Consider the following 13,989-nt stretch of genomic DNA (forward strand, 5'->3'; position numbering starts at 1 on the left):
TGTCATAGAAACGTGAAATTTGGCACGAGCATTGATTATGTCATAAATAGGAAAAGTTCATAGCTCTCAACTCGATTATTCAATTCTAGTGCAAAAGAATTAGCGTCCAAATTTTACGTGCGGAATGTAATTTTCTCACTTTGCGGTGTCATAGAAACGGGAAATTTGGCATGAGCATTGATTATGTCATAAATAGGAAAAGCTAATGGGTCCCAACTCGATTATTCAATTCTATGCGCAAAAGAATTAGCGTCCAAATTTTACGTGCGGAATGTAATTTTATCCCTTTCTGGTGTCATAGAAACGGGAAATTTGGCACGAGCATTGATTATGTCATAAATAGGAAAAGCTAATGGGTCCCAACTCCATTATTCAATTCTATGCGCAAAAGCATTAGCGTCCAAATTTTACATACAGAATCTAAATCTCTCACTTCCCAATGTCATAGAAACATGAAATTTGGCACAAGCATTGATTATGTCATAAATAGGAAAAGCTAATGGGTCCCAACTCGATTATTCAATTCTATGCGTAAAAGAATTAGTGTCCAAATTTTATGTATGTAATCTAATTCTTTCACTTCCTGATGTCATTTTATATGAAGGAAACGTCACATGGTTACCTCCACGTGGTGTTTCCTGGGTAACGCAGAGAACTATGCAAAATGGTGAACATATGTTTTTCCTCAGTATCTCTAAAGTAACCACGACTTCATAAGATTTTCCGTGTGAACACCAGATAAACACCAGTACCAAATTAACTCGGGCGAAGCCGGGTATATCAGCTAGTCAATACATATGAGTGATCCTTGACTGGTCTTCGAAAGAAGACTCACTACTATGGCCTTTGGCTGGTTTAGGTTTTTGAAGATACACTCACTACAAAACTGGCTGTTCAGTCGAACCCCCAAGAGACCACTGCCGCGAGTATTCACTCCATGACTGCTCCCACGTGTGTTCAGTGGACACAGCAACCAATCAGCATGAGTTTGGCTGGATCGGAATTGCAAATACATGCCTGCCAAAGACCCTCACATCTCTAACTAGTTGACTAATGATATTTTGGCCCCTGTAAATCCTCTTGACAGTTCGTTCAAGGATCGCAAAATGGAACAAGTGTAAAGTACAAAACAACAGTCATTCGTACGCTCCAGCAACTACTTTTAGTAACTCTACAGACAACAAAAGTTCTTGACTTTCGCTGAAGTTCTTGACTTAGCAGTGTAAACCTACTCAATATAGCTGCCCTAAGCTAAGAACTTCAGCGTAAGCAACTCCATTAGGGAAGAGGAGGGGGTATTCTGGCAGATATAATGTCCATTACCTTCACTTTCCCATCTCCAATTTGAGGAAGAAAGTGCACCATTTCACAGAATCGTCTTGACAATTAATGATGTATGCAAATTGGGTGACAGATTTACAGCAATACCCGACTGAAGTATTTGGAAACCATTTTTCCAAGATGTTTGAACAGTCTTTGAAATCAATATGTTACTCGATGTGAACCTAAGTAAGAAATCCAAAATATCCCCTGATTTGTAAAGGGTTAATTACCACAATTCAAATCAATGATATAAAGTATAGCTGATACATACGAGATTTTACACTATGGCCACAATTCCTGTAGACAAGACTACTTTGCTCCTGGGTGGTGGAGTCACCATGAGGCTCCATGCTCTGCGGTGGAAGCTATTAGTGCGCTCTCCGCTCCCTTGGCCACAAGCTATATTCCATTCTAGCTAATTAAGCCGGGGACATTAACCCTTTGCCTTTAGCCCCGGTGGCAGTTGTGCTGAGTAAGATCCAGGCTTGTCTCATTGCCGCTGAGCTGGTTGCAGCTGTATTGAGTAGGTGTCACAGTCTTAAATGGTCCTTAACCACATAACTCATTACTGAGTACACTCCTAAATTACCAAACCAATTAAGAGAAGCAGCGTGGCCCGGGCAGGAGGAAAGTGCCCCCCGAGGGCTCCCTGCCCTGTAAATCATGGAAACTAGCTAAATTCTACTATTATATGACTGATCGCTTCCCAGAAAGGACAGGTAAATAATGTCAGAGATGGGAGAGGAATCTACATGATATCAGTGTGTCACTATCCTGTACCCCAATTGTCAGTGAGCCATTGTACTGCACCCCAGGTATTAGGATGTTATTGTCCTCTATCCCAAGTGTCATTGTCCCTTACCCCAGGTGTCAGTGTCCTCTCCCCAAAGTGCCAGTGTGTTATTGTCATGCACCCCAAGTGTCTGCAACTGTTGTGTAGCCCACGTGTCAATGTATCATTGTCCTGTACCCAAGTATCAGTGTATTTCTGCCCTGTATCCAAAGTGTCAGTGTGTCATTGTCCTGTACCCTAAATGTCAATGTATCATTGTCCTACATCGCAAGTGTCAGTGTCATTATCCTGTACCCCAGATGTCAGTGTGTCATTATCCTGTACCCCAGATGTCAGTGTGTCATTATTCTTTACCCCAAGTGTCAGTGTATCATTATCCTGTACCCCAAGTGTCAGTGTATCTTTATCCTGTACCCTAAGTCTCAGTGTGTCATTATCCTGTACCCCAAGTGTCAGTGTGTCATTGTCCTACATCCCAAGTATCAGTGTGTCATTGTCCTGTACCCAAAGTGTCACTGTGTCATTGTCCTGTACCCCAAGTGTCAGTTTCATTATTCTGTACCCCAAGTGTCAGTGTGTCATTATCCTGCAGCCCAAGTGTCAGTGTGTCATTATTCTTTACCCCACGTGTCAGTGTGTCATTGTCCTACATCCCAAGTGTCAGTGTATCATTATCCTGTACCCCAAGTGTCAGTGTGTCATTATCCTGTACCCCAAGTGTCAGTGTGTCATTATCCTGTACCCCAAGTGTCAGTGTGTCATTGTCCTACATCCCAAGTGTCAGTATATCATTATCCTGTACCCCAAGTGTCAGTGTGTCATTGTCCTGTACCCCAAGTGTCAGTTTCATTATTCTTTACCCCAAGTGTCAGTGTGTCATTATTCTGTACCCCAAGTGGCACTGTGTCATTGTCCTGTACCCCACGTGTCAGTGTGTCATTGTCCTGTACCCCAAGTGTCAGTGTGTCATTATCCTGTACACCAAGTGTCAGTGTGTCATTATCCTGCACCCCAAGTGTCAGTGTCATTATTCTTTACCCCAAGTGTCAGTGTGTCATTGTCCTGTACCCCAAGTGTCAGTGTATCATTATCCTGTACCCCAAGTGTCAGTGTGTCATTGTCCTACATCCCAAGTGTCAGTATATCATTATCCTGTACCCCAAGTGTCAGTGTGTCATTATCCTGTACCCCAAGTGTCAGTGTGTCATTGTCCTACATCCCAAGTGTCAGTATATCATTATCCTGTACCCCAAGTGTCAGTGTGTCATTGTCCTGTACCCCAAGTGTCAGTTTCATTATTCTTTACCCCAAGTGTCAGTGTGTCATTATTCTGTACCCCAAATGTCAACGTGTCATTGTCCTACATCCCAAGTATCAGTGTGTCATTATCCTGCACCCCAAGTGTCAGTGTCATTATTCTTTACCCCAAGTGTCACTGTGTCATTATCCTGTACCCCAAGTGGCACTGTGTCATTGTCCTGTACCCCACGTGTCAGTGTGTCATTGTCCTGTACCCCAAGTGTCAGTGTGTCATTCTCCTGTACCCCAAGTGTCAGTGTGTCATTATCCTATACCCCAAGTGTCAGTGTGTCATTGTCCTACATCCCAAGTGTCAGTGTGTCATTGTCCTACATCCCAAGTGTCAGTGTATCATTATCCTGTACCCCAAGTGTCAGTGTGTCATTTTTCTGTACCCCAAATGTCAGTGTGTCATTGTCCTACATCCCAAGTATCAGTGGGTCATTGCCCTGTACCCCAAGTGTCAGTTTCATTATTCTTTACCCCAAGTGTCAGTGTGTTAGTATCCTGTGCCCCAAGTGTCAGTGTGTCATTATCCTGTGCCCCAAGTGTCAGTGTGTCATTATTCTTTACCCCAAGTGTCACTGTGTCATTATCCTGTACCCCACGTGTTAGTGTATCATTGTCCTACATCCCAAGTATCAGTGTGTCATTATCCTGCACCCCAAGTGTCAGTGTGTCATTGTCCTGTACCCCAAGTGTCAGTGTCATTATTCTTTACCACAAGTGTCATTGAGTCATTGTCATGTTACCAAAGGGTCAGCAGATTGTTGTCCAAGTGTCAGTGTGTCATTGTCCTTCATCCCACGTGTCAGTGTGTCATTGTCCTTCATCCCACGTGTCAGTGTGTCATTGTCCTTCATCCCACGTGTCAGTGTGTCATTGTTCTGTACCCCAAGTTTCAGTGTCATTATTCTTTACCACAAGTGTCACTGAGTCATTGTCATGCAACCAAAGGGTCAGCAGATCGTTGGCCAAGTGTCAGTGTGTCATTGCCTCAGAGCCCCTGGTGCTCAAGTGTTGCAGTTCTTTTAGCAATTTTTGATCCTCTCATTTTTTAATCTTACTCCAGAACTCATTAGAACAGTGCCACCCTTGTTGTGATGGCAGACACAGAATTTATATTAGAAATGTAATAACTTTGGAATAAGGCATCTGATGGAAGTGCACACAATCAGCAAGTAGATGGGCTACAATGTAGAGCCTGACAGATGATATGCGGTGCTGCTGCTCCAAGGGGGAAGTCAAGTGATTTATATACAATATCAGTAATAAGTTCTTTCATGATCCAGAGATGAAAATGTGACCCAGCAGACTGAGAGACCACTGAGTGTCAACACCATCCCCCCTCTAGAAAAAGCTGTTGGAATCCAATGACACTTTCTCTATCTGCTTGTAAAGTTGTTAAAAGTAAGTGATTACAATATCAGAGCAAAAGGAGAAATTATAGCAGAAAACTAAACAATTGAATGGAGGCTCTAGTACCCTGTTGTACCGCATCTAGCTTGGATACAAGATGTGATACAGGCAGGCATGGAGGCTCTAGTACCCTGTTGTACCACCTCTAGCTTGGATAAAAGATGTGATACGGGCGGGCATGGAGGCTCTAGTACCCTGTTGTACTGCCTCTAGCTTGGATACAAGATGTAATACAGGCGGGCATAGAGGCTCTAGTACCCTGTTGTACCACCTCTAGCTTGGATACAAGATGTGATACAGGCAGGCATGGAGGCTCTAGTACCCTGTTGTACCACCTCTAGCTTGGATAAAAGATGTGATACGGGCGGGCATGGAGGCTCTAGTACCCTGTTGTACTGCCTCTAGCTTGGATACAAGATGTAATACAGGCGGGCATAGAGGCTCTAGTACCCTGTTGTACCACCTCTAGCTTGGATACAAGATGTGATGCAGTTGGGCATGGAGGCTCTAGTACCCTGTTGTACCACTTCTAGCTTGGATACAAGATGTAATACAGGCGGGCATAGAGGCTCTAGTACCCTGTTGTACCACCTCTAGCTTGGATACAAGATGTGATACGGGCATTGAGGCTCTAGTGTCCTGTTGTACTACCTCTAGCTTGGACACAAGATGTGATACAGGCGGGCATGAAGGCTCTAGTACCCTGTTGTACCACCTCTAGCTTGGATACAAGATGTGATACAGGTGGGCATGGAGGCTCTAGTACCCTGTTGTACCGCCTCTAGCTTGAATACAAGATGTGATACGGGCAGGCATAGAGGCTCTAGTACCCTGTTTTACTGCCTCTAGCTTGTATACAAGATGTGATACGGGCAGGCATGGAGGCATACAGGTTCCATGTGGTATCATGCAACATATCGATCCACATTTATTCTAACTGAGCCTCTGAATCATGAAAACCATTTGATTGCTGAAGTTGGCATCCTAGATGGTCCCCTACATGTTCTATTGGTGATAAATCTGGCCACCGGGCAGCCACAGAAGTGTGACAATGTTGTGGGGACATTCCTGTGACCCCCTTGTGTGTGCAGCTGAGCATTATCCTGCTGCCCCTTGAAAGCCGCCATAAGAGGAAAATATGTGGCTGCAGGACGTCCTGAACATATGCTGAGCTGTCATTGTCCCTCGTACCACTACTAGGGGTGACCGACTGTTGTATGCGATGCCCCCCCAGACCATCATGGTATTGTTGTATCTTGTCGCGACCGGACGTAGGTGTGGAGACATAAGTTGTGCTGGATCAGTGACAGTTGACGCCCCTAGCAATGGATTGGCTGATGCAGGAAAGGGCCAGGAGATGCCCCCAACAGTGACTTCACTGATGCAGGTGTGCTGTCCCCCATGTTAGCCTCCTGCCTGCTGTAAGTGTTGCGCTGGGGGTTCCTGTGACTTTCCCTGCTGTACAACCACCAATTTCCCTCCAGCGTCCTGTAAGTCACCAGGGCGCTGTGTTTAGTATTGGTGGCGGTGTGCTCCGGTCTTACTGTATCGCCGCTGATGAAGTAACGCGGCAGAGCGGCTCCGCTGTGCTCCCCCAGTGTTGGCGTGGTCCCTCATTGTGACTGTCTCCGCGGTCCCCTGGTGTCAGTGTTGGCACTTACACCGCTAGGAAGAACAGCAACAAACTCTGGCAAGCAGCTCCGCTGCGCTCCCCTGCTGTCAGTGTCAGCGCTGCCCTCCCAATGGAAGCACACATAGACCGCCGCTCACAGTGACCGGTGGGGACATAGCAGGCAGTCCGCCAATAACACTGACAGCTGGGAACTGGGGCAGCCATGCCGCCTTCAGTAGCAGAGAAGCGAAGTTGGCGCACCCAGACTAACAGCGCCACTAGCAAGCACTCGGCTCAAACTAAGCAGACCAGAGCGGTATTATGCTGTGTGGGGAGCAAAGTTACATACCCATCCCGCTGTCTTCTGCTGGCCCCATAGCTTTATGTGTGGGGGCAGAACTGCCATGGGAACCGAACAGCAGCACCCAATCAGAAGCTGGGGGCATGACAGGGTGCATACACTGCAAAAAAAAAGGGCAGTCAGCCCCTAGCTTCCGGTAGAGACAAGATACAAGAGTACCGACCTTCACATCAGCAGGCGGCAGTGTGTCACTGCACAGCAAAGGTAGGATTGAGGAGCTCACCCCTAGGTCTCCAGACACAAACATGGCATTGGTGCCCAAACTCGCTGAAGACATACTGGTTTCTCTCTGTAGCATCCAGTTTCATTGTTCACAAAACCACTGCAAACTGAGGCGAAGTTCGGTGAGTGTCAAAGACAGGACACTTTATGGGCACCGTGAGACCAAATGTCCTTCAGCCAAGCGCCTAGAAATTGCTCCGACAGACACATTGATAATTTGGCGCCACCTGTCTCTGGATGGTGGACAATGACACAGTCGGAGCTGTTCGCGCTTGTGGGATGATCAGATGATCCATTTTACTGGTGGTCTGTAGGGGGCTTCCTGAGCCCAGTCGCCTTATGTGTGTGCCCTCACACATCTACTGGTCCCAACACCGCCTAATATTCTGGTCAGAGCAGGCCAGATGCCGGGCAATTTATCGATATGACCATCCAGCTTCTCATATTCCAATAACGTTCCCTTCTCTAACTCTATTATCTGGTGAAATCCCTTCTCTGCGTCGTAGAGGCGTCTAGTGGTCAACAAGCTCTACACAAGCGGGAGAAAAGGTCACTACACACAAGGAGCCTCCGAGAGCCTTTGTAGGCCAAGGGGGGACCACTTATAGGGCATCAGGTGGTAAGATCGTTCATCTAATTATCTGCATATTTGCCTGAGATGGAACTGCAGGACAAGTTTTACAGCAAAAAAACAACTTTTTCTAGGGGCGCAATTTTTGTTTTGACAAACAGTGTACTACTACTAGTAATAATAATATGTCTTACTAACGATTAACTCCATGTATATAATACCATGTTTCCCCCAAAATAAGACCCTGTCTTACATTAATTTTTGCGCCAAAAGAGGCACTAGGTCTTATTTTACTTACCTAACAGGCTTGGTCCAGGTCCCTCTCGCTGCTCTCCGCAGCTCCGATGCGCTTCCCGCAGTCCTCAGCTGCTCATACAAGATCACTTCCCAGTTACAGGATTCATACATCCCACCTCCAGTAAGCGATGGCTGTGATTGGTTCTTCAACCGCTGCTCAGCCAATCAATGCAGCGCTGGATGAACCAATGCGATGAACAAGTGCTGGATAAACCAAGGTGATGCATTGATCGGATGAGCAGCGGTGGAAGAACCAATCAACAGCCATTGTGCTGTGCAAGTGGGATCTATGAACTGGCTGAGCCACGTCCAATCACAGCCATCGCATTGGTTCATCTAGCGCTACATTAATTGGCTGAGCAGCGGTCGAAGAACCAATCACAGACATCACTTCTTAGAGGTGGGATTTATGAATCCCGTAACCAGGAAGTAATGTTGTAAAAGGCGGGGGACTGCAGGCACCATGCTGAACCTCTGGAGAGCAGCGGGAGGAACCTGAACCAAGCCTGCTAGCTAATGTATTCTTTCTTTTTTTTCATGAAGTGTAGCTAGGGCTTATTTTTGAGGTAGGTCTTATTTTCGGGGAAACAGGGTATATAAACTGATACATAAAAACAAACAGGAAAGAACATCACAGACTCACCAAAGCAGATGCTATATGTCATATGAGAGGAGCGGCAGGCTGAAAGGAGCTGCAGACACACAGCTAATTCCAAGTCAAAATCCAGACCAATGCGGAATTTAATTGTTTTCTATGGGCAAATGTTGCGGATTTTGAATTGGAATGTTCAACTTCGGAAAAAAATGCTGAATTTTTGCTAAATGTGAAGGTACCCTAAGCCCCCCTTCACACGAGTATATGCGCATTTACCTGCACCTGAAGCTTTATTCACACAAGCGTTTTTACGTAGGCTGAAAATCGCGACTATCTGAAGCATTGACTTCAACGTATTTGTTCGGATGACCGATTTTTAGCTGCGTAAAAACATTGCGCTGGAAAATTTAGCACATACACGACCGAAATTGGCGACCAAATTTATACGTTGCCAGAAAAGGTCTTGCTCTATCTTGTGACTGATATACGCTAGACTCCTATGGGAGCTGCAAAAAAAGGGAGGGGGGGGGGGGGGCAGCTTAGCAGCGGCCAGCGCAGAGATAAGCTTACAGGTGCCTCTATATAGGCATTAGAAGTCATTCCGAGGATTTATGCCGAGCGAGGGCTTTCCAGGCCGCGGCGTATTTTTGCACTAATATGTCACACCTGGTCGTGTGAATGGACGAGAAAACGCTAATTAAGCTTGGGACTTTTACAGCGTGTGCGGGCGACTGTAAAAACGCATACGCTCGTGTGAAGGAGCCCTCAGCATAACTTTTTGGCAGATTGAACAAGGCTTTTTTACATGCGTATCGGCGTAATTTACTGTATTTTTTGCGTTTGCAAAGCATGTTCATTTGCGCACGGCCAACAAATACATTGATTTAAATGGCTTACTAGTTTAACCCTTTCCAATCCACTGTCTGACGTCTAAAGACATTATGATTTAAGGTTGTACAGCTCCGATGTTGGAAGACAACCGTCGGGGTTCTCTTACTGTATATTACCAGCCTCTCTGCTGTCGGAGCCTATCCAACGTGTCACTTCATGCAGTACTAGCTTTAGCCAGCAGATAGCGCCATTGTATAACGGCAGAAAAAGAGTAAGCCCCCTAGGAAAACCAGGATACAAATTGGATTGGACAGGGTTAATCAGTTCCAGATGTGGTTTTTATTTTTTGACAGTGGAATTGCGCAGCGTTTCACGCATCTGGTATATTGCGCGTACATTTGCGCATCCCCATTGACTTCTATGGGGACCTTTGGTGCGCAGGAAAATAGAGTATGCTGCTGGGTTTTTTGTGTAGCTGAAATGCGCAGGAAAAATACACGCATGTGAACGAACCCATTAATATCAACGGGTTTTATTCTCTTCACATTGCACGCATAAATACATTTGTGTGAACGCACCCTTAGAGTATGGTGGCGGGCTACTTTCCTGTGGCCCATACTAAATCATAGAGTTGCAGCAAAGAGTCGCTCATGATCATCCGGATTTTGTTGCTGTGTATTACCCCGTCTTCCATTCATTTTATTAGGAACCATCATGTAGTAGTCCATCTCTCCCGCAATGACCGCACACAGCCTCCCACAGAAGTAACAGCTGATTGCGATTAAAGAAGCCACACCCACAGCGATCAGACTTAATTCTAAGAAGGGGTTTCCAGATGAGTCAGGACTGTTAGAGTATTATGGTGTTAATGAGCCAATTAGCTCAACAGACCATTTGGCCAGTTACATATTGTCACAGGTCCATAATACAAATGTGTCACAGATGACATTACCGCCGTATGTCACCAGTATTGCCTGTCACTTTTTTTTATTTTCTACTGGGCATATACTGATAACTCATTGCCCAATAGGAAATAATATCAATGAATGGAAATACGGAGGTAAAAACGAACAAAAATAGCGCAAGCTGCGTTCTTTAAACACGGCGCGAAAAGTACGCCCACATACATAGGCACATAAATTTACAATAACTCCGTATTACGGTCCGCAAAACACAGAGTAAAAGTACGCTCATCAGAGAGCAGGTTTGGGAACAGTACAGCATCTACTATGAAGAGCAAAGGATCAGTCAGACGCCGATTGGTGGTGGTTTTCCCTTTAAACTGTACAAAATAAACAAAAAAAATAATTTAACATGGCAAAAAAAATAACAAAGATATCAGATAAAAGAGGTTATATTATCCCAACACACGGTAGTCAGAGGTAGAGCTGCCGGTAAGTGACCCTCACAAGCCGGACAGGTCTATTGTTAACACTGGCGGAGTAGTCTGCTGATAGCCTCCATATCTGGGCATTGCTGTACCAAGTTCTGGACCAGAGCAGATAGAGGCAGAGATTACGGTTCTTGTGGGTTCAAGATTGGTTATTACAGCGCAAACTGGAGAGACCTCAAACTAAACTCCACTGAGGAGTAATTATATACCCCCCATCTGAACAGGAAGTCTGGGGAATGCAAAAAATCTCATCTTTACTGTAACCAATAAAAAGACATCTATCTATCTATCTATCTATCTCATATCGATCTATCTATCTATCTATCAATCTATCTCATATCGATCTATCTATCTATCTATCTCATATCGATCTATCTATCTATCTCCTATCTATCTATCTATCTATCTATCTATCTATCTATCTATCTATCTATCTCTTATCTATCTATCTCATATCTATCTATCTATCTCATATCTATCTATCTATCTATCTATCTATCCATCTATCTATCTATCTATCTATCTCATATCTATCTATCTCATATCTATCTATCTATCTATCTATCTCTCTTCTATCTATCTATCTATCTATCTATCTATCTATCTATCTATCCATTTCATATATATCTACTTATCACATATCTATCTATCTTATATCTATCTCCTATCTATCTATCTATCTATCTCATATCTATCTCATATCTATCTATTTACGTCATATCTATCTATATCATATTTATCAATCCATCTATCACAATTTATCTATCGATCTGATATTATGTATCTCCCTATCACTTTCTATCTATTCAATTGTATCTATCTATCTATCTATCTATCTATCTATCTATCTATCTATCTATCTATCTAACTTATATCTATCCATCCATGTATATATCCCATCAACACTAACACAATGTAAGACACAAGGAAGGATCAGCAAATATCCAGATACTGCAAGTAACACAATACACAAAATGTGACAAGTTGCCCAGTTTTCAGCTGCAGTGCTGGGGGTACCAGTCCTCTGATGCCCCCTCTACAGACACATGATAATAAGCCTCGTGCCTCATGTACCTCAATACTTCTAGGCACACAGTGTACACTGATGCCCCCAGCAGACCTCGTCTGTACCAGGCAGACACATGTCTGTAGACAATGGACAGCAGCCTCCTGCCATCTGCACCCAGTCTATCCCGGCAGCATCACTTACCTCTCAGAGCAGTCACTGCGCCCAGGACCAAGCAGATCCCCCAAGATCCCGTCCTCCTCCTCATCCTGCAGGGGGCACCTGTGCCCGGAGGGGGGGTCCCTGAAAAACTCCAATACTCCTAAATCCAGCAGTCAGCAGCACAATCCACAGCGCATGGGTGAGGTGCCCTCCTGAGGTGTGCCAGCTGGCCAGAGCATGGGCTGTGATCCACTGGATCCCTGGAATCCCGGAGCAAGGAGGATCCTGCACCAACTCCAGAGAGGATGCGCACAAGACCCACCTGGAGCTGGGGGGCACTGCGGGGTCCACACTACACCCGATCACCCGCTGCAGGGCACCCGGGCTGAGCTCATCCGCTGAGGGTGCCAAAGGATGAGATCACTGCCAGAGGGAAAACCAATGCAAGGGACGTGGCCCTGGGATAAGGGGCCCCTGGCCAAGGTGGGATCAGGTGTAACCCTTGCAGGGATGCAGCTGGGCATGCATGCACATGAAGGTCGGGGTGCAGAGGAGTCTATGTTGGGGTACCCAGGCTCCTCAGGCAGGATTAACCCTTCTAGTGCTGCAGCTGGGCATGCACAAGATTAACCCTTGGTATCAGGGGTGCAGAGAGTAGCTCCGATCCCGTTATAGAAGGCTCCAGGTTGATGCTTGCAGGGCTGCAGCTGGCATGCACAGGGTGGGCAGGGATGCAGAAGGCAGCAGCCGGCACTCCAGCCCTGTGCTGGGCACTGCTGTCTCCGGAGTGTCCGCTCCACACGTGTTCCCTCCCTCTCCCCCTCTCTCCATTGACAGAGCCGTCTCCGAGCAACCCGGGGACGCCGCCACCCCCGCCTGCCCGGACCCGGGGCTCAGGCTGCATTTGTTTTGCCGTGAATTATGGCGCCCTCTGCCGGTCAGATGTGAGAGCTGCAGCCCTGTGCGATGGGATGCGGCAGCGGGACGGGTGCGGAGTGCAGGATGCTGCAGGCGGATGTGACAGGAGAGACGAGCTGCAGAATGGATGTGTTGTAGGGGGCTCTTATACAAGGATCATCTGCTGCATACTATATGGGTGCTGCTGCAGGACGATATACAATAAGCTCTGCAGAGATAACAGGCTGTTCTGCACATTACAAGGTTATCAGCAGAGTGTTAAGAGTGTTCTGCATATTTCTAGTGTGCTCTGCATAGTTTTAGGGTGCTGTGTATAGTTCTAGGGTGCTTTGTATAGTTCTGGGGTGCTCTATATAGTTCTAATGTGTTCTGTGTAGTTGTAGGGTGCCCTGTTAAGTTCTAGGGTGCTTGGCATATTTCTAGGGTGCTCTGCATAGTTCTAGGGTGCTTTGCATATTTCTAGGGTGCTCTGCATAGTTCTAGTTTGCTCCGTATAGTTCTAGGGTGCTCTGGATAGTTCTATGGTTTTCTGCATAATTCTAGGGCACTTTGCATAGTTCTAGGGTGCTTTGCATATTTCTAGGGTGCTCTGCATATTTCTAGGGTGCTCTGCATAGTTCTAGGGTGCTCTGTATAGTTCTAAGCTTCTCTGTATAGTTCTAGGGTTTCTGCATTATTCTAGGGCGCTTTGCATAGTTCTAGGGTGCTTTGTATACTTCTAGGGTGTTCTGCATATTTCTAGGGTACTCTGTATAGTTCTAGTTTGCTCTGTACAGTATATAAGGTTTTCTGCCTCCTCTGTGGGTGCCTTTCATAGCATGCAGGGGAACCGGAACAGTATACAATGTGCCCTGCATAGATCACAGGATGCCTTGCATATTATATAAGATTGCTAACATCATATATAAGGTGCTCTGCCTACTATATGGGTGCTACCACAGTATGCAGAATGACCTGCACAGTGTACACCGTGTTCTGCACTAGGATGCTCTGTTCATTATACAAGGTGTTCTGTCTATTACAGTATGCAGATACGTTCCACAACAAGCAGGGTGTCCTGAACAGTATAGACTTGCTCTGCACATTGTATAAGATGTTCTGCCTACTAAGCATGCCAGGTGCTCTGGAGAGGATCAGCAAGGGTATTGTTTCTGCTTAGGGAGAGCACCTAGAAGGTGTTAGGAGAC

General features: G+C 45.8%; 2 protein-coding genes across 2 annotated transcripts in view; one reads left to right on the forward strand and one right to left on the reverse strand.

The window, feature by feature from the left end:
* The window catches only part of IGSF11 (immunoglobulin superfamily member 11), a 242,165-nt gene extending 229,495 nt beyond the window's left edge, over nt 1–12,670 (reverse strand). The window contains exon 1 of the mRNA XM_066599345.1: nt 11,927–12,670. Within this exon, the coding sequence (XP_066455442.1) occupies nt 11,927–11,990 (64 nt within the window). The 5' untranslated portion in view covers nt 11,991–12,670. The remainder of the gene's footprint in view (nt 1–11,926) is intronic.
* Nucleotides 1–13,989, forward strand: part of TEX55 (testis expressed 55) — a 177,220-nt gene that overhangs the window by 6,580 nt on the left and 156,651 nt on the right. The gene's annotated exons all lie outside the window — the stretch shown is intronic.

This window comes from Eleutherodactylus coqui, chromosome 4 (assembly GCF_035609145.1).
Source record: "Eleutherodactylus coqui strain aEleCoq1 chromosome 4, aEleCoq1.hap1, whole genome shotgun sequence".
Taxonomy (NCBI): domain Eukaryota; kingdom Metazoa; phylum Chordata; class Amphibia; order Anura; family Eleutherodactylidae; genus Eleutherodactylus; species Eleutherodactylus coqui.